Source organism: Limanda limanda, chromosome 17 (genome assembly GCF_963576545.1).
Source record: "Limanda limanda chromosome 17, fLimLim1.1, whole genome shotgun sequence".
Taxonomy (NCBI): Eukaryota; Metazoa; Chordata; class Actinopteri; order Pleuronectiformes; family Pleuronectidae; genus Limanda; species Limanda limanda.
Window position 1 is genome coordinate 16707342 of NC_083652.1, and position 25548 is coordinate 16732889.

Consider the following 25548-nt stretch of genomic DNA (forward strand, 5'->3'; position numbering starts at 1 on the left):
ATCATTGCCTTTCTAAAACGTCACAACAATACATATTTGCCTTAATTGTTTACTGTGAAATCAAAGCTAACAGTTTAATCAGCCTTACGATGTGATTTCAAAGTGATGAAATTGAGTAAATAATGACATCCAAATACTTTATATTGCATTACTGTACTGTACTGTACAGTGTATTACTGTTCCAGAGACACACAATGATACAAACCATCAGCCGACCTGAACAAAACCTCAGTGCCTGAACACTAGTTACATGAAGCCACCAGAGGAGGAGCCCAAAGACTACTGGTGAATTCAGACCAGTTCACTGTTACTGTAAAGAGGAATCAGACATGGGTCATAATGTCATTTGACAGTAACTATTTTTACCACTTTATAATCTCTGACATCACAGTGTGTATGAATTAGTTTCTGATAAATATTTTTTAAAAATACAAGAAATTGTGTTTTCTGATGGTCTCAAAATCCATTACTTACTACGATATTTTTTGTTTTATGAAAGTGATATAAACATTAATAAAGATAATAAAGTTTCATTGATTTTTTAAAGGAGAAAAAATTACAAATGATGACAAATTACCATAATCTACATTCATTTGTAACTAACAGAGACAAAAGTATATATATATAACACCCACACTTACATCATAATGTAATAAACAAAATGTTAAAACCAATAAAATAAGAAATAAGATAAAATCCCTTTAGTTGATCGATACATTTTCATCATTGTGAGGAGGAGTCAATGCAATCATGAGCTCCTCCATCAGTATTAATCTCCCTTCAAACTGATGACAAACCAAACCACCAACCAGACATTCAACAAACGAAAATGATGACTTTAACCAAATGTCTCACATGTCTGTTGCTGTCAGCCATTTCAGGTGAATTCCAAACCTCAGCTCTCTTCCTTTTTGTCGTCCAGGCTCATGTTCGGCTCTGTCCTATAACCGAACTGATTTTCTCCTCAGGTGTTTGTAGTCAGACTCTGACTGAATCTGATCCGGCGGTGAAGCGGCCCGGAGAATCCCACAAACTGACGTGTACAGATGCAGGGATATCTGATGACTCTGCTCATATCAGCTGGATCAGACAAGCTGAAGGAAAAAGCCTGGAGTGGGTTGCCTTCATTTCTCCTCCGTCAGGCAGCTCTAAATATTAAGAATAAGAATCGCTTCACAATTTCCAGAAACAACGACATGGACCAGGTGTATCTGCACAGAGTTATGCAATGACTGACATGTCAGTAACAGTAACTATTTAAACCACTTTTAATACTCTGACATCACAATGACTGACATGTCAGTATGTCCAATTTTAGTTTATGATTTATAATAAAAAAATACCAAAAATTGTGTTTTCTGATGGTCTCAAAATTCATTAGTAACTCTGAGGTTTTTAGTTTTATAAAAGTATTATAAACATTAATAAAGAAAGCAAAGTTTCAGTGATTTTTTAAAGAAGAAAATATTGCAATTGATGACAAATAACCATAATCTATTTGCATTTGTTACTAACAGAGACAAAATTATATATAACAATATATATATATATACAACACCCACAAATGTAAATATATTTATATAAATCATTTTGTAACTAACATCATAATACAATGAACAAAAAGTAAAAAATTAGTAAAATAAGAAATGAGATAAAATCCCTTCAGTTGATCGATACAGTTTCATCATTGTGAGGCGGAGTCAATGCAAATCATGAGCTCCTCCATCTGTATTAATCTCCCTTCAACCTGATGACAAACCAAACCACCATCCAGACGTTCAGCAACCGACCATGATGACTTTAACTAAATGTCTCACATTTCTGCTGCTGTCAGCCATTTCTGGTGAATTCCAAACCACTGCACTCTTCCTCTTTGACGTCCAGGCTCATGTTCGGCTCTGTTCTATAACCAAACTGATTTTCTCCTCAGGTGTTTGCAGTCAGACTCTGACTGAATCTGAACCGGCGGTGAAGCGGCCCGGAGAATCCCACAAACTGACGTGTACATATGCAGGGATATCTAATAACGTAAGTTATGACCATAACTATGGATCTATGAGACCGACCGATGACCGTCACCACGGTCTTAACACGAATGATGTCCTCATCTCCCTATCCTTGGGACCAGATATCAACAATGTCACGTGAGTGACCTTAAGGGGGCTGGGCTCACCGCCCATAAAGCTCCCCGGTGAGCGCGGCCGCCTCCTCCTTGTCTGAACGCCTCAGCCCGTTCTGAGTGACAAAAGAGGGTGACGGTCATCGGTCGGTCTCATAGATCCATAGTTATGGTCATAACTTACGATCTATTTCGACCTCCCTCAGACCGTCACCACGGTCTTAACACGGATGACTAGTATCATCAGGGTCGCGAAGAACAGAGGACTCTACTGCCTCACATCCTCGCCCAGCAGCTGAGAGCAGCACTGCGGAAGTCAATGGTGTGGGGGAAGCCACATTGACCCTGTAGAATCTAGAGAATGTGCAGGGAGCACTCCATGTTGCTGCTGCACATATTTCTGAAAGAGGGACCCCCTTTAAAGCAGCCCAGGAAGTGGCCACACTCCTGGTGGAATGAGCTACCAAGGAATCTGGGACTGGTATGTTCTGTCCAGAATAGGCCTCAGCGATAGTATTAACGATCCAATGGGACAAACACTGTTTAGACACAGGGTGGCTGACTTTTTTACCCCCAAAACAGACAAATAACTGAGAGTATGAGCCCCTCAGAGACTTTGTGCGTGCAATATAAGCCTTCAGTGCCCTTACTGGGCACAACATAGGCAGGCCGGCTTCCTCCTGTAGTAGAGCCGGATCAGGTTGAAAAGTGCTGATCTCGATCACCTGATTTACCGTCTGATGGTTTATGACCTTAGGCAAAAACGAGGGGTTTGGCCAGAGAGACACACCTGAGTCACCTGCCCTCCATCTTAGACAATCGTCACTTATAGACAGAGCATGCAATTCACTCACCCTTTTGGCAGAGCATATAGCCAGGAGGAAAGCTGTTTTGTAAGATAGAGACTTAAGGCTGGATTGCCCTATGGGTTCAAAGGGAGACTGCATCAGGGACCGTAATACCAAGGGGAGTTGCCACGATGGAGCCCTGGGAGACCTGCTTGGTCGCAGGCGGTGTGCTCCTTTAATGAACTGAGACACTAGAGGATGTCTACCAACTGTAACATCTCCCACTGTCTCATGGAAGAAAGAAATTGCGGCAGTGTATACCTTAATGGTGCTAGGTGTCCTGTTAGAGTCCAAAAGTGACTGAAGGAAACGGAGAATCAGCTCAATAGGACAAGTGGCTGGATTTTCCTGTCTGTTGCGACACCATGTAGAAAACACACTCCATTTATGGCCATAGTTAGCCCGAGTGGAGGGAGCCCGGGCATTGTCTATGGTCCTCAGGACAGCCTCATCTAACCTTTGAGAGAGGTACTGAGAAGGGGCCAAGCCCAAAGCTGCAGGATGTCTGATCTGGGGTGCCATATCTGAGCTTCTGCCTGTGAGAGGAGGTCTTCCCTGACTGGCAGGGCCCATGGTTGACCGTGAACCAGGCGAAGGAGCGTTGGGAACCAATGCCTCCCTGGCCACCTGGGGGCTATTAACAGCACCTCGTAGCGGCCCGAGGCAACCCGGTTGAGTACCTGGGGAATCAGAGGGAATGGAGGAAAAGCGTACAACAACCCTTCCGGCCATTCTTGAGATGCATCTAGGCCTAGGGGACCTCCCTCGTTTTTCAGAGAGAACCACATCCTGCAGTGGGTTGTCTCTGCTGATGCGAATAGATCGGCCTGAGCCGTGCCAAACCGACTCCATAGGAGGGATACAACCTCTGGATGAAGCCTCCATTCTCCTGGGAGAGGACCAGTCCTGGACAGGAGGTCTGCTGCTCGATTTACAATCCCTGGGATAAAGATTGCTTTGAGTGAAGCCAGATGCTGAAAAACCCAAAACAGAAGTTTCTGTGCCACCTGGAGGCAACGCAGGGACCTTGTGCCTCCCTGGTGATTTATATGATACACAGTTGAAGTGCTGTCTGTTCTTATCAAGACATGCCTGCCATGGATGGAGGAAAGGAGAGCCTTCAGAGCAAGGTGAACCAGAACATCTCAACTCCAGAACATTGATGTGTTCGCCACCCCAAGGGGGTATCCACAGGCCACGCACCATTCTGCCTTCCCAGACTGTCCTCCTCGATGGAATGTTCCCAAGGGGGACTCCTTGGAGCAAGAGCACCCGGTCTGCCCATGGGCGTAAGGCTTGGAGACATGTGCGTGTCACACGAAGTTTCACGTGTCTGTCCAGCTTCGGGTCGAGCTTGAAGGCATTCAGCCACCTCTGAATTGGCCTGGCCCTGAGGAGGCCCAGAGGAACAACAGCTGCTACGGCTGAAATCATCCCCAGCATCCTCTGAAAGTTGATAAATTGTAGCTGCCTGCCGAAACGGAATCGTTCCCGGAAAGCTAGAATCTTCCTCACCCTCTGAGATGTGAGGGATGCAGAAATTGTAAGGGAATTGAAGCAAAGTCCCAGAAAAATCACCTGCTGCCTTGGCTCCAGGTGGCTTTTCGTCACATTTACCTTGAAACCCAAGGACCGTACATGCGACAACACCCTCTGGGTATCCTCTACAACTTGGCCAAGAGATGGAGCACAAATCAGCCAGTCGTCCAGGTAGGGAAGGATTTTTACTCCTGACAACTGGAGAGGAGACAAGGCCGCCCCAACCACTCTGGTGAACACCCTTGGTGAGAGGGAAAGGCCAAATGGCAGGACCTTGAACTGATAGGCTTGCCCCTGGAATGCAAACCGAAGAAAAGGTCTGTGGTTTGGACAGATGGGCACATGGAAGTACGCGTCTTCCAGGTCTATCGAGGTGAACCACTCTCCTCTTTCGATAGATTCTAAGATCTGACCCGTGGTCAGCATCTTGAAAGGAAGTACCTTTATGAAGGCGTTTAATCGCCTTAGGTCCAAGATGGGACCTATTCCGCCATCTTTTTTCGGCACGAGGAAATACGTGGAGTAGAAGCCAGTGAGCTGTTCGTCTGGATCTACTTTCATAATTGCATCCTTCTGCAGAAGGGTTAAAATTTCCTGTGACAGGATTTGAGCCTGGACTGGGTCCGTGACAATCGTCATGCGGTGTCCCCCCACCCCTAGGCTGTACCGCCCCGAGGTCCTGAACCTCTGGGGGGGCGCCTCCTCTGGGGAGTATCTCTAGTCGAAAAACGGGGATAGAACCCACGTCGACTTTGTGAAGGCTGTTTGGAGTCACCAGAGGCTGTGAATCCTGTAGCCTGTCGCCTGTCATTCACCCATGGCTCCTTAGGGGCCCAGGATGATGATCGGTGGGGAGGCTGGGAGCCCCTAAGTTTATACCTGGTAGTCGCAGCCCCTCTGAACGTGCGCTGTACTGACTCTCTGGTACGCCGAGACTGTTCAGCCTTATCTAACACACCCTGGGAGTCAGGATGAAAAACATGTGCTGGCACGACTGGCATATTGGTCAGTTCTTTCCTGATATTCTCGGGAAGAGTTGTCTGTGCCAACCAGATCTGCCTCCGAGATATCATGGCAGATGACATAGCTGCACCAATGTCCCTTGTTAGCTGGGAATGAGTGACAAGGGCAGAGTCTATCAGGCTCATGGTGTCCTGGTCCTCTGGGTTGGCTGTTCTCCTAAGAGCTGCCAATAAAATGGCGAGTGCATTGCCCGAGCGGGCTGCTCGTGTGGCTGCATTATAAGTCCGAGACACCAGTCGGTCTGACTTATCACACTCTTTCAGGGGACAGCGTGGATTGGTGGTTACCCGCTCTGGACCCAGAGATGTTAAGGCTGCCATCTCCCGCTCAACTGGAGGCATATCCCCCATACCTGTTTCAGGAGCATACTGATTCTTAGTCAGTCTCCGGCAACCTGCATTGAACTGAGGTGCCCCACTTGGGATGTTCCATGCTTTCCTGAGCATGTGCAAATAGTCACCAGCCACAGGTACAGTAACTGATTGCTGGGTCTGAGTGATGCCGGCCCAAATCCCATCCACTGGAGCAGGAGCCTCAGTTGGAACATTGAGCCCCACAATTTTTGCCGCACTTGAAACCTTTGAGATGACGTCCATGGGTGAAGGCTCACTGTCACCCATGTTGCTGAGGTTGGACGCCCCCTCACATTGTGTGGATTTAGGCTGTTTTAGCCCAGCAGCACCCTCAGACTGCCCATCACTTTCAAAAAGGGAATTTTGAGCATAGGGAGAGAGAATGTCAGGTTGAACCACATTCTCCTCCTGATAGGAGGGTAACCTGTCCGGGGAGGAGTGCCCATGCCTCGATGCCCTAGCTGTTGTGGCCGGGTACTGGGCCTCAACTCTACCCAACCTCTCTGACAGACCACGTATGGCCGCTAGGATTTGCAGCTGAGTGTCATCATGCTGACCAGCTGGGTTCTGTGAAGGTTTTGGAGCCTGTGTCTTAATTGAGTCCCCCCTGCGAACAGGGGTGTGCTCATGCCCACGTTTTCGGGGGGCTTTCCTTGGGGTGTGTCCCCTTTCATTTAGTTTGGCTGGTAGAGGTTGCACGGCCCCAGCATGAACAGACTGCTCCACCCATCTGGCTCTTTTAACACGCTCCTCCACAGGCAGTTCCACTGCTGCCACACAGGGGTTCTCAATATCATCCATTAAATGTGTCATGCCCAAACAAATCGGGCATTCACGGTGGCCATCTCGGGGATCCATGATACCCCGGCAATAACGGCACAAATGTGAGGACATTTCTGTGTTACTTTTGTGATTTAAGAATAAATATATAAACAATAGCGCCCAGCAGCTACGGATAGCTGATAAAGGGGATCTTATAAACAGGCTAATCACAGCTGGCCAATATCACATAAAACGAAGGAAGGGGTGAAATAACTAATTCACCTGAAAATTCCCACTGTATGCCTGCAATGGCAGAAAACAAGGGGGGGAGGGGGTGGAGAGAGAACAAAATCCCAGCCACTGCGAACAAGGCTTTAAGGGAAACAAAATAGCACCTACAAAGGGTGATAACTAATAACCAACTGTATTTTATACAGGGAACACAGGTAAACAATCCCACCTGCTGCGCACAGAGGTGAAAAGGGGAAACTACCTGGCCTCAAACACGGTTTATTTATTCATTTTTGAAAGGCAAATAAACGTGAAAAGGTTGGCTTTAAACTCACCTCCACTCACTGTGCGCGAACGCACGAGGGGGAGTTGGAGAAACCCCACTCACTGCGGACAGCGAGTTATGGGGTGAGGAGGGGGGGGGCACCCCCCGCTCTAAATCAGTTTTTATGATTAGATTATTTATTGATTAAGCTTCCCAACTTTTCTACTCACTCCTGTAAGAGAGCAAACTCTGTATGGACACAAACAGCACGAGATAAACAACACTTACCCAAAGCTGTGAACAAGAGTAGTTAGTACCAGGTGCAGCTAATTAAGCTGCCTGAAACAAAGAGCAGAGCTTAACACATGCAGTGTAACCCTCTGCCTCACTTTTAGAGAAGGGGAAAACCACAAACAATCCTCAGGGACACAAGGCGCCTGCACAAAAGTGTCGGATTGATAAAAGTGGTGTCCCAAAATATATCACTTACCTGTCGGTCTCGGATGAGGCGAGTGAAGAAAAGAGGAGGCGGCCGCGCTCACCGGGGAGCTTTATGGGCGGTGAGCCCAGCCCCCTTAAGGTCACTCACGTGACATTGTTGATATCTGGTCTCGAGGATAGGGAGATGAGGACATCATTCGTGTTAAGACCGTGGTGACGGTCTGAGGGAGGTCGAAATAGATCTCTGCTGATATCAGCTGGATCAGACAAGCTGAAGGAAAAGGCCTGGAGTGGGTTGCCTTCATTTCTGCTCCGACAGGAGGCACTAAATATTATTCAGCATCTGTCAAGAATCGCTTCACAATTTCCAGAAACAACGACATGGACCAGGTGTATCTGCACATGAGCAGCCTGACGACTGAAGACTCTGCTGTTTATTATTGTGCTCGAGAGCCACAGTAACACAGGAAGCCACAGAGCTGTACACAAAGCATCGCATCTGTCCCTGTGTCACTCATTGAGTGTTTGAATATCCTCCTCTTCCAACACTGAAAGTCGTTGAAGCCCCCCCCCCCCCCCACCTTGCCCTAATCTTAAAAATAAAAGTAAATATATATTTTAAAAAAAACTCCAATTTAAATTTTAAGCAACAAAAATAACACTGAATATATTTTGTATTTAAGAAAGGAATACTGCTTTTTAAACTAAGCTCATGATTGTTTTATTCAACATTGTGTTCTGAAGAAAAGATGGTTGCTGAGTTAATATCACAAAATAAAGACAAATAAAAAAGGAACCAAACTCTGAGCTGTCACAAATGTATATCCACTACTTTCGTCAAGTTCCTGTCTGTAGTCACTGTCTCTAACAAATAAAAGAATACAAAAAATTAAACGTGTTAAAATTGAGTAAATAATGAGATCAAAATACATCATTTTTTATAGTAAGCAGAGGTGATTCCCTGTCATGTTTTCCGGGGCTGATCTAATAACACTGAGCACCCTTTTCTTTTCTATTACCCCCAGTGACACCATCATTGATGATTAGTACATTTGATTCTATGCAAACTCAGAGACCTTCCTTGTTACTCAACTATAAAAACTTCCCAACAGACTGACAGGGGAGTTGACGGAACGTCAGATTCACCATTAACCATGTTTCCTGTAGCTGTGCTGCTGCTGTTGGCAGCTGGATCATGTGAGTCTCCCTGGATTTGTCATAGAGGCACCACTTTTTCTTTTGCAGGACAACTTAATCTTTTATGACAAAACATTCTTCTTTTAACAGATGTGAAGTGTGACACTTTGACGCAGCCAGCCTCTGTGACTGTGCAGCCAGGTCAACCTCTGACCATCAACTGCCAGGTCTCTTATTCTCTCAACAGCTACCGCACACATTGGATCAGACAGCCTGCAGGAAAAGGACTGGAGTGGATTGGAAGTGGTGCTGGATCATCAAGCACATACTATAAAGATTCACTAAAGAACAAGTTCAGTATCGACGTAGACACTTCCAGCAAAACAGTGACTCTAAAGGGACAGAACGTGCAGCCTGGAGACACTGCTGTGTATTACTGTGCCAGAGACACACAATTATACAAACCATCAGCCTACCTGAACAAAAACCCCTCAGTGCCTGAACACTAGTTATATGAAGCCACCAGAGGAGGGGCCCAAAGACTACTGGTGATTTCCGACCAGTTCACTGTTACTGTGAAGAGGAATCAGACTAAGTCATAACGTCATTTAACAGTAACTATTTATAACACTTTTAATACTCTGAAAACACAGTGACTGTGTGTGTATATATATAATAAATAATATATAATATATAATATATAATATATAATATATAATATATAATATATAATATATAATATATAATATATAATATATAATATATAATATAGGGCTGGGCAAGTTAACTAGTTAATTACGAGTTAACTCAAGTGATGAGTTAACTCGATTAATTATTTTATCTCGCATTAACTCAGGTTTGATTATTTATTGTTTTATTGTGAAAGTCAGGCTTTTATTTTGTGAAAGTCTGTTGCTGACTGCTGCGGAACCGGAAAAAAGCTTGGTCATCGATCGCTCTCTCCCCCGACCGCAACAGACTTCAACGTGCAGGTGCTCGGGCCCGCAAGTGCTACAACGTAGCCCTAGTTAGGGCCTGAGCACCGAATGGTGAGAGGCCCTATTGAAATTGTAAGGATTATTCTTATTATTATTAGGGCCCGAGCACCGAATGGTGAGAGGCCCTATTGAAATTGTAAGGATTATTCTTATTATTAGGGCCCGAGCACCGAATGGTGAGAGGCCCTATTGAAATTGTAATGATTATTAGGGCCCGAGCACCGAATGGTGAGAGGCCCTATTGAAATTGTAATGATTATTATTAGGGCCCGAGCACCGAATGGTGAGAGGCCCTATTGAAATTGTAATGATTATTAGGGCCCGAGCACCGAATGGTGAGAGGCCCTATTGAAATTGTAATGATTATTATTAGGCCCGAGCACCGAATGGTGAGAGGCCCTATTGAAATTGTAATGATTATTATTAGGGCCCGAGCACCGAATGGTGAGAGGCCCTATTGAAATTGTAATGATTATTATTAGGGCCCGAGCACCTCCGGTGGGAGGCCCTATTGAAACTGATAAGATTATTATTATTCTTTTTCTCCGCTTAAATGATTTGGCTTTTTGAGGGCTTTAACGTGCTCAAAAAGTTGCTAAACTTTGCAGGGAGCTAGGAAGTGGTGAAAATTTACGTATTCTGGAGTATTTGGAAATAGGCGTGGCAAAATAGCTCAACAGCGCCACCTACGGATAAGCCCCACGCAGCCCCTAGGTTTCCCCATGGCCGATCTTCACCAAAATCGAGGGAAATGTGTATCGTGACAAAAAATAGAAAAAAGCCCCTTGGAGCATTATGAAAAACGTAACAGGAAGTCTGCCATTTTGAATTTAGTCGCCATTTTGGCAATATTCCATGTTTTTACTTTGATGTACTTGTCGTAGAGCTTTCATCGGATCAACTTAAAATTTAGACGAGTGTCATCAAAACAATATGGAGATCTAAAGTTATCAAAAAAAATCAACTTTTCGTCAGAGCGTGTGACCGTGGCGTTGCGTCAAAGTTTGATTAAACGCCATCAAAACACGGGCGTCTGTATCTCGGACATATTTGGTCCAATCAAGTCCAAACTAGACACAGAAGACAAGAGTCGTGACCCGAAGACAACAACACAGAAATCCTGACTTAAAATCACAGCGCCCCCTGGTGGCAGCAGGAAATGTCTTGTTTTTGGTACGTCTCACACTTGGAAGTATTTCTCCGCATCCCCTTTGCACAACCATGTGAAACTATGTCAAATGGGTCTCAAGACATTGATAATGAAGATATAAGATTACTGTGACTTTTCGTCAAACGCCATATTAATGGCGTGGCATCAAAGTTCATCAATTCGCCATGACACACGAAATTGCTATAACTTCAGTGTTCAAGGTTCAATCTCCCTCAAACTACATGTGTGTGTCAACAGCCCCCCCCTGAAAGCTGTCAGACGGGTTTAAGGAATGGGCGTGGCAAAATAACTGACTAGCGCCCCCTAAAGGGCAGCCCCGGCACTATGATTGGCCTACAGCTACGAAAATCGACGGGGACATGTGTCTTTTCATGACAAAGAAATAAGTCTCTTGGATAGATATGCTATAGTAAACAGGTAGCCCGCCATTTTGGATTTGGTGGCCATTTTCGCCATATTCAGCATATTTACTTTGACATACTTGTCGGAGGGCTTTCATCAGATCAACTTAAAATTAAGATGAGTGCCTTCACAACAACATGGAGATCTAAAGTTATTGGAATTATAACGTTTCGTCATACCATGTGACCGTGGCCTGGCGTCAAAGTTTGATTACACGCCATTGAAACACGGGCTTCTGTATCTCAGGCATATTTGTTTCAATCAAGTCCAAACTAGGCATGTAAGACAAGAGTCGCGACCTGATGACATCTACATACACACCATGACTTAAAATCACAGCGCCACCTAATGGCTACAGGAAGTGAACCGTTTATCCTTGCCGCAGTGCAAAAAAACCCATGCAACGCGAAGACGAGCGCTTGGTCATTGAACGCTGTCTCTTCCCCGACTGCAACAGACTTGGAACGCGCGTGTGCTCGGGCCCGTTAGTGCTACAACGTAGCCCTAGTTATTAGGGCCCGAGCACCGAATGGTGAGAGGCCCTATTGAAATTGTAAGGATTATTAGGGCCCGAGCACCGAATGGTGAGAGGCCCTATTGAAATTGTAAGGATTATTCTTATTATTATTAGGGCCCGAGCACCGAATGGTGAGAGGCCCTAGCACCGAATGGTGAGAGGCCCTATTGAAATTGTAAGGATTATTAGGGCCCGAGCACCGAATGGTGAGAGGCCCTATTGAAATTGTAATGATTATTATTATTATTATTATTATTATTTTTCCGGCAAAAGGATGGGCTTTTTGAGGGCTTTAACGTGCTCAAAAAGTTATGAAACTTTGCAGTAAATTAGTTACTGGTGAAAATTTACGTATTCTGGAGTATTTTGAAATGGGCGTGGCAAAATGGCTCAACAGCGCCCCCTGGAACCCAGCCCCTAAGTTTCCACATAACCGATTTTCACCAAAACCGGGCAAAAGATGTTTCGTGACAAATCATGAAAAAAAGTCTCAAGGGGCATTATGAAAAACGCAACAGGAAGCCCGCCATTTTGGATTTAGTGGCCATTTTGACCATTTTGGCCATTTTTGCTTTGACGTACTTGTCCCAGGGCTTTCATCAAATCAAATTTAAATTTAGATGAGTGATATCACAACAAGATGGAGATAAAAAATGATTTAGGGATTGATTTTTCGTCTCACCGTGTGACCGTGGCGTGGCGTCAAAGTTTGATTAAACGCCATCAAAACACGAGCTTCTGTATCTCGCACATACATGATCCAATCAAATCCAAACTAGACACATAAGACAAGGGTCCCGGCCTGATGACATCTGCACTGAAATCATGACTTAATATCACAGCGCCCCCTGGTGGCAACAGGAAATGTCTTTTTTTTTGCATGTCTTACACTTGGATGTATTTCTCCTCATCCACTGACCTCAACCATGTCAAACTCTATCAAATGGGTCTCAAGACATTGAAAATGAAGATATAAGATTACTGTGACTTTTCGTCAAACACAGTATTAATGGCGTGACATCAAAGTTCATCAGCTCGCCGTGAAACACGAAATTGCTGTAACTTCCATGTTCATGGTTCCATCTCACTCAAACTACATGTGTGTGTTAACATCCCCCCCCTGAAGATATTCATATGGTTTTAAGAAATGGGCGTGGCAAAAAAACTGACTAGCGCCCCCTAAAGGGCAGCCCCGGCACTACGATTGGCCGACATGTACAAAAATCTATGGGGACATGTGTCGTTTCATAACAAACAAATAAGTCTCTTGGATTGATATGTTAGATCAAACAGGAAGCCCGCCATTTTGGATTTGGTGGCCATTTTGACCATATTCACCATTTTTACTTTGACATACTTGTCCCAGGGCTTTCATCAGATCAACTTCAAATTCAGATGAGTGTCATCACAACAAGATGGAGATAAAAAATGATTTAGGGATTCGTCCTTCGTCACACCGTGTAACCGTGGCGTGGCGTCAAAGTTCATCGATTCGCCGCGAAACACGAAATTGCTGTAACTTCAGTGTTCATGGTTCCATCTCACTCAAACTACATGTGTGTATCAACAGCCCCCCCCTGAAGATATTCATATGGTTTTAAGAAATGGGCGTGGCAAAAAAACTGACTAGCGCCCCCTAAAGGGCAGCCCCGGCGCTACGATTGGCCGACTTGTACAAAAAATGATTAGGGCATGTGTCTTTTCATTACAAACAAATAAGTCTCTTGGATCAATATGTTAGATCAAACAGGAAGTCCGCCATTTTGAATTTAGTGGCCATTTTGACCATATTCACCATTTTTACTTTGATGTACTTGTCCCAGGGCTTTTATCAGATGAACTCCAAATTCAGATGAGTGTCATCACAACAAGATGGAGATAAAATCTGATTTAGGGATTTATCCTTCGTCAAACCGTGTGACCGTGGCGTGGCGTCAAAGTTCATCAACTCGCCGTGAAACACAAAATGCAGTTACTTCAGTGTTCAAGGTTCTATCTCACTCAAACTACAGGTGTGTATCATCAGCCCCCCCCCCCCCCTGAAGATATTCATATGGTTTTAAGGCCGTGTGACCGTGGCGTCGAAGTTTGATTAAACGCCATCAAAACACGAGGTTCTGTATCTCTGACATATATTGTCCAATCAAGTCCAAACTAGACATGTAAGACTAGAGTCCCGGCCTGATGACATCTACACAGAAATCATGACTTTAAATCACAGCGCCCCCGGTGGCTACAGGAAGTGAAGGGTTTATTGTCCAATTGAGTCCAAACTAGACATGTAAGACTAGAGTCCCAGCCTGATGACATCTACACAGAAATCATGACTTTAAATCACAGCGCCCCCTGGTGGCTACAGGAAGTGAAGGGTTTATTGTCCAATTGAGTCCAAACTAGACATGTAAGACTAGAGTCCCAGCCTGATGACATCTACACAGAAATCATGACTTTAAATCACAGCGCCCCCTGGTGGCTACAGGAAGTGAAGCATTTATTGTCCAATTGAGTCCAAACTAGACATGTAAGACTAGAGTCCCAGCCTGATGACATCTACACAGAAATCATGACTTTAAATCACAGCGCCCCCTGGTGACTACAGGAAGTGAAGCGTTTATTGTCCAATTGAGTCCAAACTAGACATGTAAGACTAGAGTCCCAGCCTGATGACATCTACACAGAAATCATGACTTTAAATCACAGCGCCCCCTGGTGGCTACAGGAAGTGAAGCGTTTATTGTCCAATTGAGTCCAAACTAGACATGTAAGACTAGAGTCCCAGCCTGATGACATCTACACAGAAATCATGACTTTAAATCACAGCGCCCCCTGGTGGCTACAGGAAGTGCAGCGTTTATTGTCCAATTAAGTCCAAACTAGACATGTAAGACTAGAGTCCCGGCCTGATGACATCTACACAGAAATCATGACTTTAAATCACAGCGCCCCCTGGTGGCTACAGGAAGTGAAGCGTTTATCCTTGTCGCAGAGAGGAAAACGCATCCAAAGCGGAGACGTGCGCTTGGTCATCGACCGCTCTCTCCCCCGACCGCAACAGACTTCAACGTGCAGGTGCTCGGGCCCGCAAGTGCTACAACGTAGCCCTAGTTATTATTGTGACTAAAGTGAATTGGCTTTTTGAGGGCTTTAACATGCTGAAATTCTTACCAAACTTTGCAGAAAATTAGAGAGTGGTGAAAATTTACGTATTCTGGTGTATTTGGAAATGGGCGTGGCAAAATGGCTCAACAGCGCCCCCTGGAACCCAGCCCCTAGGTTTCCACATAACCGATTTTCACCAAAATCGGGCAAGAGGTGTATCGTGACTAATCATGAAAAAAAAATACAAAGGACATCATGAAAAACGCAACAGGAAGCCCGCCATTTTGGATTTAGTGGCCATTTTGGCCATTTTGGCGATTTTTACTTTAATGTACTTGTCCCAGGGCTTTCATCAAATCAACTTTAAATTCAGATGAGTGTCATCACAACAAGATGGAGAAAAAAGTTGACTTAAAAAATCAACTTTTCGCCACACCGTGTGACCTTGGTGTGGCATCAAAGTTTGATTAAACGCCATCAAAACACGAGGTTCTGTATCTCGGACAAACACGATCCAATCGAGTCCAAACTAGACACATAAGACAAGAGACCCGGCCTGATGACATCTGCACTGAAATCATGACTTAATATCACAGCGCCCCCTGGTGGCATCAGGAAATGTATGTTTTTTTGCATGTCTTACACTTGGATGTATTTCTCCTCATCCACTGACCTCAACCATGTCAAACTGTATCAAATGGGTCTCAAGACATTGATAATGAAGATATAAGATTACTGTGACTTTTCGTCAAACGCCATACTAATGGCGTGGCATCAAAGTTCATCAACTCGCCATGACACACGAAATTGCTGTAACTTCCGTGTTCATGGTTCCATCTCACTCAAACTACACGTCTGTGTTAACATCCCCCCCCTTAAGATATTCATATGGTTTTAAGAAATGGGCGTGGCAAAAAAACTGACTAGGGCCCCCTAAAGGGCAGCCCCGGCACTACGATTGGTTGACATGTACAAAAATTGATTATGACATGTGTCTTTTCATAACAAACAAATAAGTCTCTTGGATCGATATGTTAGACCAAACAGGAAGTCCGCCATTTTGGATTTAGTGGCCATTTTGACCATATTCCACATTTTTACTTTGACATACTTGTCCCAGGGCTTTCATCAGTTCATCTTTAAATTCAGATGAGTGTCATCACAACAAGATGGAGATAAAAAATAATTTAGGGATTGTTTTTTCGTCACACCGTGTGACCGTGGCGTGGCGTCAAAGTTCATCAACTCGCCGTTAAACACGAAATGCTGTAACTTCAGTGTTCATGGTTCTATCTCACTCAAACTACATGTGTGTATCAACAGCCCCCCCCCCTGAAGATCTTCATATGGTTTTAAGGCCGTGTGACCGTGGCGTCGAAGTTTGATTAAACGCCATCAAAACACGAGGTTCCTTACTCGGACATATATTGTCCAATCAACTCCAAACTAGACATGTAAGACTAGAGTCCCGGCCTGATGACATCTACACAGAAATCATGACTTTAAATCACAGCGCCCCCTGGTGGCAACAGGAAGTGAAGCGTTTATTGTCCAATTGAGTCCAAACTAGACATGTAAGACTAGAGTCCCAGCCTGATGACATCTACACAGAAATCATGACTTTAAACCACAGCGCCCCCTGGTGGCTACAGGAAGTGAAGCGTTTATTGTCCAATTGAGTCCAAACTAGACATGTAAGACTAGAGTCCCAGCCTGATGACATCTACACAGAAATCATGACTTTAAATGACAGCGCCCCCTGGTGGCTACAGGAAGTGAAGCGTTTATTGTCCAATTGAGTCCAAACTAGACATGTAAGACTAGAGTCCCAGCCTGATGACATCTACACAGAAATCATGACTTTAAATCACAGCACCCCCTGGTGGCTACAGGAAGTGAAGCGTTTATTGTCCAATTGAGTCCAAACTAGACATGTAAGACTAGAGTCCCAGCCTGATGACATCTACACAGAAATCATGACTTTAAATCACAGCGCCCCCTGGTGGCTACAGGAAGTGAAGCTTTTATCCTTGCCACAGAGAGGAAAACGCATCCAACGCGGAGACGTGCGCTTGGTCATCGTTCGCTCTCTCCCCCGACCGCAACAGGCTTCAACGTGCAGGTGCTCGGGCCCGCAAGTGCTACAACGTAGCCCTAGTTATTATTGTGACTAAAGTGAATTGGCTTTTTGAGGGCTTTAACATGCTGAACTTCTTACCAAACTTTGCAGAAAATTAGAGAGTGGTGAAAATTTACGTATTCTGGTGTATTTGGAAATGGGCGTGGCAAAATGGCTCAACAGCGCCCCCTGGAACCCAGCCCCTAGGTTTCCACATAACCGATTTTCACCAAAATCGGGCAAGAGGTGTATCGTGACTAATCATGAAAAAAAGTCAAAAAGGGCATTATGAAAAACGCAACAGGAAGCCCGCCATTTTGGATTTAGTGGCCATTTTGGCCATTTTGGCGATTTTTACTTTAATGTACTTGTCCCAGGGCTTTCATCAGATCAACTTCAAATTCAGATGAGTGTCATCACAACAAGATGGAGAAAAAAGTTGACTTAAAAAATCAACTTTTCGCCACACCGTGTGACCTTGGTGTGGCATCAAAGTTTGATTAAACGCCATCAAAACACGAGGTTCTGTATCTCGGACAAACACGATCCAATCGAGTCCAAACTAGACACATAAGACAAGAGATCCGGCCTGATGACATCTGCACTGAAATCATGACTTAATATCACAGCGCCCCCTGGTGGCATCAGGAAATGTATGTTTTTTTGCATGTCTTACACTTGGATGTATTTCTCCTCATCCACTGACCTCAACCATGTCAAACTGTATCAAATGGGTCTCAAGACATTGATAATGAAGATATAAGATTACTGTGACTTTTCGTCAAACGCCATACTAATGGCGTGGCATCAAAGTTCATCAACTCGCCATGACACACGAAATTGCTGTAACTTCCGTGTTCATGGTTCCATCTCACTCAAACTACACGTCTGTGTTAACATCCCCCCCCTTAAGATATTCATATGGTTTTAAGAAATGGGCGTGGCAAAAAAACTGACTAGCGCCCCCTAAAGGGCAGCCCCGGCACTACGATTGGTTGACATGTACAAAAATTGATTATGGCATGTGTCTTTTCATAACAAACAAATAAGTCTCTTGGATCGATATGTTAGACCAAACAGGAAGTCCGCCATTTTGGATTTAGTGGCCATTTTGACCATATTCCACATTTTTACTTTGACATACTTGTCCCAGGGCTTTCATCAGTTCAACTTTAAATTCAGATGAGTGTCATCACAACAAGATGGAGATAAAAAATAATTTAGGGATTGTTTTTTCGTCACACCGTGTGACCGTGGCGTGGCGTCAAAGTTCATCAACTCGCCGTTAAACACGAAATGCTGTAACTTCAGTGTTCATGGTTCTATCTCACTCAAACTACATGTGTGTATCAACAGCCCCCCCCCCTGAAGATCTTCATATGGTTTTAAGGCCGTGTGACCGTGGCGTCGAAGTTTGATTAAACGCCATCAAAACACGAGGTTCCTTACTCGGACATATATTGTCCAATCAACTCCAAACTAGACATGTAAGACTAGAGTCCCGGCCTGATGACATCTACACAGAAATCATGACTTTAAATCACAGCGCCCCCTGGTGGCAACAGGAAGTGAAGCGTTTATTGTCCAATTGAGTCCAAACTAGACATGTAAGACTAGAGTCCCAGCCTGATGACATCTACACAGAAATCATGACTTTAAATCACAGCGCCCCCTGGTGGCTACAGGAAGTGAAGCGTTTATTGTCCAATTGAGTCCAAACTAGACATGTAAGACTAGAGTCCCGGCCTGATGACATCTACACAGAAATCATGACCTAAAATCACAGCGCCCCCTGGTGGCTATAGGAAGTGAAGCGTTTATTGTCCAATTGAGTCCAAACTAGACATGTAAGACTAGAGTCCCAGCCTGATGACATCTACACAGAAATCATGACTTTAAATCACAGCGCCCCCTGGTGGCTACAGGAAGTGAAGCGCTTATTGTCCAATTGAGTCCAAACTAGACATGTAAGACTAGAGTCCCAGCCTGATGACATCTACACAGAAATCATGACTTTAAATCACAGCGCCCCCTGGTGGCTACAGGAAGTGAAGCTTTTATCCTTGCCACAGAGAGGAAAACGCATCCAACGCGGAGACGTGCGCTTGGTCATCGTTCGCTCTCTCCCCCGACCGCAACAGGCTTCAACGTGCAGGTGCTCGGGCCCGCAAGTGCTACAACGTAGCCCTAGTTATTATTATTATTTTTCCGGCAAAAGGATGGGCTTTTTGAGGGCTTTAACGTGCTCAAAAAGTTATGAAACTTTGCAGTAAATTAGTAAGTGGTGAAAATGTACGTATTCTGGAGTAATTTGAAATGGGCGTGGCAAAATGGCTCAACAACGCCCCCTGGAACCCAGCCCCTAGGTTTCCACATAACCGTTTTTCACCAAAATCGGGCAAGATGTGTATCGTGACTAATCATGAAAAAAAGTCACAAGGGGCATTATGAAAAACGCAACAGGAAGCCCACCATTTTGGATTTAGTGGCCATTTTGGCAATTTTGGCGATTTTTACTTTAATGTACTTGTCCCAGGGCTTTCATCAAATCAACTTCAAATTCAGATGAATGTCATCACAACAAGATGGAGAAAAAAGTTGACTTAAAAAAATCAACTTTTCGTCACACCGTGTGACCGTGGCGTGGCGTCAAAGTTTGATTAAACGCCATCAAAACACGAGGTTCTGTATCTCAGACATATTTGGACCAATCGATTCCAAACTATACACATAAGACAAGGGTCCCGGACTGATGACATCTGCACTGAAATTATGACTTAATATCACAGTGCCCCCTGGTGGCAACAGGAAATGTCTTTTTTTTTGCATGTAATTCTCCTCATCCACTGACCTCAACCATGTCAAACTCTATCAAATGGGTCTCAAGACATTGATAATGAAGATATAAGATTACTGTGACTTTTCGTCAAACACAGTATTAATGGCGTGGCATCAAAGTTCATCAGCTCGCCGTGAAACACGAAATTGCTGTAACTTCCATGTTCATGGTTCCATCTCACTCAAACTACATGTGTGTGTTAACATCCCCCCCCTGAAGATATTCATATGGTTTTAAGAAATGGGCGTGGCAAAAAAACTGACTAGCGCCCCCTAAAGGTCGGCCCCGGCACTACGATTGGCCGACATGTACAAAAATTGAATATGGCATGTGTCTTTTCATAACAAACAAATAAGTCTCTTGGATCGATATGTTAGACCAAACAGGAAGCCCGCCATTTTGGATTCAGTGGCCATTTTGACCATATTCCACATTTTTACTTTGACATACTTGTCCCAGGGCTTTCATCAGTTCAACTTTAAATTCAGATGAGTGTCATCACAACAAGATGGAGATAAAAAATGATTTAGGGATTGTTTTTTCGTCACACCGTGTGACCGTGGCGTTGCGTCAAAGTTCATCAACTCGCCGTGAAACACGAAATGCTGTTACTTCAGTGTTCATGGTTCTATCTCACTCAAACTACATGTGTGTATCAACAGCCCCCCCCTGAAGATATTCATATGGTTGTAAGGCCGTGTGACCGTGGCGTCGAAGTTTGATTAAACGCCATCAAAACACGAGGTTCTGTATCTCAGACATATATTGTCCAATCGAGTCCAAACTAGACATGTAAGACTAGAGTCCCAGCCTGATGACATCTACACAGAAATCATGACTTTAAATCCCAGCGCCCCCTGGTGGCTACAGGAAGTGAAGCGTTTATTGTCCAATTGAGTCCAAACTAGACATGCAAGACTAGAGTCCCGACCTGATGACATCTACACAGAAATCATGACTTGAAATCACAGCGCCCCCTGGTGGCTACAGGAAGTGAAGCGTTTATTGTCCAATTGAGTCCAAACTAGACATGTAAGACTACAGTCCCAGCCTGATGACATCTACACATAAATCATGACTTTAAATCACAGCGCCCCCTGGTGGCTACAGGAAGTGAAGCGTTTATTGTCCAATTGAGTCCAAACTAGACATGTAAGACTAGAGTCCCAGCCTGATGACATCTACACAGAAATCATGACTTTAAATCACAGCGCCCCCTGGTGGCTACAGGAAGTGAAGCGTTTATTGTCCAATTGAGTCCAAACTAGACATGTAAGACTAGAGTCCCAGCCTGATGACATCTACACAGAAATCATGACTTTAAATCACAGCGCCCCCTGGTGGCTACAGGAAGTGAAGCGTTTATTGTCCAATTGAGTCCAAACTAGACATGTAAGACTAGAGTCCCAGCCTGATGACATCTACACAGAAATCATGACTTTAAATCACAGCGCCCCCTGGTGGCTACAGGAAGTGAAGCTTTTATCCTTGCCACAGAGAGGAAAACGCATCCAACGCGGAGACGTGCGCTTGGTCATCGAACGCTCTCTCCCCCGACCGCAACAGGCTTCAACGTGCAGGTGCTCGGGCCCGCAAGTGCTACAACGTAGCCCTAGTTCTTTGTTGAAAATGAATAAGGAAGATGAAGATCTTTGCTTCTGAGTTTCATGATGACTTGACTGAAAAGTTTTCCAGAGTCTGCTGCAGAGAATCTGTCTGAAGTACAGTATTATCTAGCTAGTTAAGACAAGACTCGAAATATCCCCTATTCAGCTCTTGTACTGATAAAGAAATAAAACATAGACTCAAACCTCCTCATGTCAAAAAAACATCACCACATAATTGTGATAGAAAATCATCTTCATCCATCCATTCATTCATTTTCATCTTTTCCAAATGATGTCTTCAGCACTTGAGCGTATCCATGGACATATTTATACATCCAGGAGTGTTTTCCAGCACGCACGCGCTTGAAGGCAGGGTAATCTCTTCATAGTGAACTATAAACCTTCAAACTCAACCACCCACTGCTTAAGAATTCATAAGTGAAATGTGAATATGTTAAAGTCCCTCTTTTAAAAACAAGACTGACAGAGACTTTTTAAAACTAGGGTCACAATGACGGCCTTACAGTGAGCATACACTAACTAACACAAAATCTAATTAATAATTCTATGTAGAAAATGTGACAGTTAATCTTATACATATATTTTACAACCACAGAAAATCAGCTTTTTCAGTGTACACTAACAAACAAAATTGCTTTCAGTTAAAAAAATTGCATCTGTTTTGAGAGCCAGTGATTGGATCATCACCCTGTCAACTAATGTGTGATTTTAATGGTCAACTGTTTACTGTGAAAGCAAAGCTAACGGTTCAATCAGCAATGTGATTTGAATGTGTTAAAATTGAATAAAAAATGAAATCAAAACACATCGTATGTTATAGTAAACAGAGGTGATTCCCTGTCATGTTTTCCCAGAGCTGATCTGATAACACGGACTAGCCTATTCTATTCTATTACCCCCAGTGACACCATCACTGATGATTCGTATATTTGATTCTATGCAAACTCAGAGACCTTCCTTGTTACTCAACTATAAAAACTTCCCAACAGACTGACAGGGGAGTTGACGGCACGTCAGATTCACCATTAACCATGTTTCCTGTAGCTGTGCTGCTGCTGTTGGCAGCTGGATCATGTGAGTCTCCCTGGATTTGTCATAGAGTCACCACTTTTTCTTTTGCAGGACAACTTAATGATTTATGACAAAACATTCTTCTTTTAACAGATGTGAAGTGTGAAACTTTGACGCAGCCAGCCTCTGTGACTGTGCAGCCAGGTCAACCTCTGACCATCAGCTGCCAGGTCTCTTATACTCTTAACTACTACACAGCTTGGATCAGACAGCCTGCAGGAAAAGGACTGGAGTGGATTGGGATGAAAGACACATCAAGTTCATACTATAAAGATTCATTAAAGAACAAGTTCAGTATCGAATTAGACACTTCCAGCAAAACAGTGACTCTAAAGGGACAGAACGTGCAGCCTGGAGACACTGCTGTGTATTACTGTGCCAGATACACAATGATACAAACCATCAGCCGACCTGAACAAAAACCCCTCAGTGCCTGAACACTAGTTACATGAAGCCACCAGAGGAGGAGCCCAAAGCCTACTGGTGATTTCAGACCAATTCACGGTTTCTGTTAAGAGGAATCAGACATGGGTCATAAGGTCATTTAACGGTAACTATTAATACCATTTTTAACACTCTGACCTAACAGTCACTGAAATGTCAGCATGTATAATTTGAGTTTATAATAAATAATAAAAACATACAACTAAATGTGTTTTCTGATGGTCTCAAAATCCACTAGTTACTCTGAGATGTATTTTCTTTACAAAACTTATGAACATATGATAATAAAGTTTATCTGATTTGTCAGAAGAAAAAATTGACAAATTTCTTTAATCTTCTTTCAGTTGTCACTAACAGAGACAAATTATATACCACCCACTTGTAAATATATTCATATAAAACATTTCTATTACGTTTTAGTTGTTTTCTCTTTGAGGAGGAGAAGTTAATTGAAAATCTCTGATCTCTTGCATCTCTACAAATGCTTTTAAGATGATCAGACCTGATTATTTAGTAGCTTTACTAATCCTGTCGATTGCCTCATGATTAAGATAATATGACTGTGTTTCAGTATCTAACAAGTTGTTTAAATTGCTCTAGGTACTGACAGGCAAACACTGACCTGAGTCTAGACCAGCGGTTAAAGGGCGGGAGACACACTGACCCGCACATATTTTGGGTTTAATGGTGATTACTTGGACGCTTGAATCAGGCAGGCTGCTGGAAAAGGCCTAGATGGCAATATCTATTACTCTCAGTCAGTCTGAGGCCGGTTCACCATGTCCAGGGACAACAGCAAAAAAGCAGGTTTCCAGACGACCTGGAAAAGTCGCTGTGAATAACATACTGTACGTCGCCACTACGGTTTCCGAACGTAACAACTATTGTTAGCCGCTGGAAATGCGAGTGGCTAACGCTATCTCACAGGACGTTATGACCACTATCATTTTCACAGTAGCGCTTTAAATGCAAAGTGCTGAAGCACCACAGACAGCAGCTAACCCAAAGACAACAACCAAATAATGAAAGGTCAAAGACCGACATGAGCATCACTGACAGTCAGACAGTGTCACGGCTGATTCTGTTCGTTATATCAACAGTTGTTCCCCTGAATCAGTTAGCCCACCTTAAATGATGGTCTGGTAAAAAGAGGCTACAGCAGACTCACTTAATTTCCTGTCTCAGTCTACTGACCAACAGACTGAATCATGAAAACTGGAGCTGCATACAGTCACATATAGAAACAGACAGTAGGTACAACTTGCCATACTGCTGAAAAAGAGACTGTGCATTGATACTATTTCATTTGATCTATTTGAATTTGATTGAGATTTTTGTTACAGCAGAACTTCAGTATTTCACATGTTCCTCTGCTGTTGTGGTTTAAGAAAAAAAACAGTTTCAAGTTCCCTCTCAGACCTGTAGAGGGAGGTCTATGCAAACTCTTCCCTCCTTATAACACCAGCACATCAAAACACAGGGACCGGCTAATACACAATTTAAATCTCCAGTCAAAGAACTACAGTGTCTGTCAGAGAATGGAAAACACACTTGTCTGGGGTTTATTATTTGTAGTTACTGTTCATGGTGAGAAAATCAATCCTGCTTTACTTATTTTGTAACTTGTCTAACATGTGGTTTACAAGTTTACTGGATGATGTTCATCATTTCTTACAGGAGTTTGGAGTGAAATCAAACTGGACCAGTCTCCATCGCAGGTGAAAACACCTGGAGAGACCGTGAAGATGTCATGTGTCATATCTGGGATTGACATGTCATCTGTCTATATAGCCTGGATACGGCAGAGGCCGGGGGAAGGTTTGGAGTGGATCGGGCGGATGAACGCAGGTTCAAACTCTGCCATCTATGGCAGCTCCTTTCAAAACCGTTTCATCATGACTGAGGATGTTTCCAGCAGCACTCAGTTCCTTCAGGTCAAGAGTCTGACAGCAGAAGATGCTGCTGTTTACTTCTGTGCTCGAGACCCACAGTGACTGAGGACAGTGGAGCTGCTGAACAAAAACCTCCACAGACCACAAGTAGCAATGTGATCTCAGTAACATCTGTTTTCCCACAATCATTAAGTCCTTTACACACTTTACACACCTTTTTACGGGCGTAATAAATATATATAGCATATCAAAATTAATTATTGTTCATTTTTTGTTATTGTCTTCATGATTTCGTTCCAAACAGTCAAAAGTCATAAATATGGCATTTGTCGTTCTACACTAAATACCAATTGATCCTGACCAAGTAGATAATGGTTTCATTCTTTGTTGAAAATGAATAAGGAAGGTGAAGATCTTTGCTTCTGAGTGTCATGATGACTTGACTGAAAAGTTTTCCAGAGTCTGCTGCAGAGAATCTGTCTGAAGTACAGTATTATCTAGCTAGTTAAGACAAGACTCGAAATATCCCCTATTCAGCTCTTGTACTGATAAAGAAATAAAACATAGACTCAAACCTCCTCATGTCAAAAAAACATCACCACATAATTGTGATAGAAAATCATCTTCCAAAAAATCCTTTCCCCCATCCA

At 43.7% G+C, this 25548-nt stretch overlaps 2 gene segments (V, D, J or C); both read left to right on the forward strand.

Moving 5' to 3' along the window:
* Window positions 1-1791: 1791 nt before the first annotated feature.
* On the forward strand, window positions 1792-8043 carry LOC133023684 (Ig heavy chain V region 914-like). The segment is given in 2 exon segments: window positions 1792-2028; window positions 7822-8043. Coding segments are annotated over 2 exon segments (459 nt in total).
* A 692-nt stretch (window positions 8044-8735) lies between these two features.
* LOC133023686 (Ig heavy chain V region XIG14-like) lies at window positions 8736-25000 on the forward strand. The segment is given in 3 exon segments: window positions 8736-8778; window positions 8869-9212; window positions 24725-25000. Coding segments are annotated over 3 exon segments (663 nt in total).
* Window positions 25001-25548: the final 548 nt, after the last annotated feature.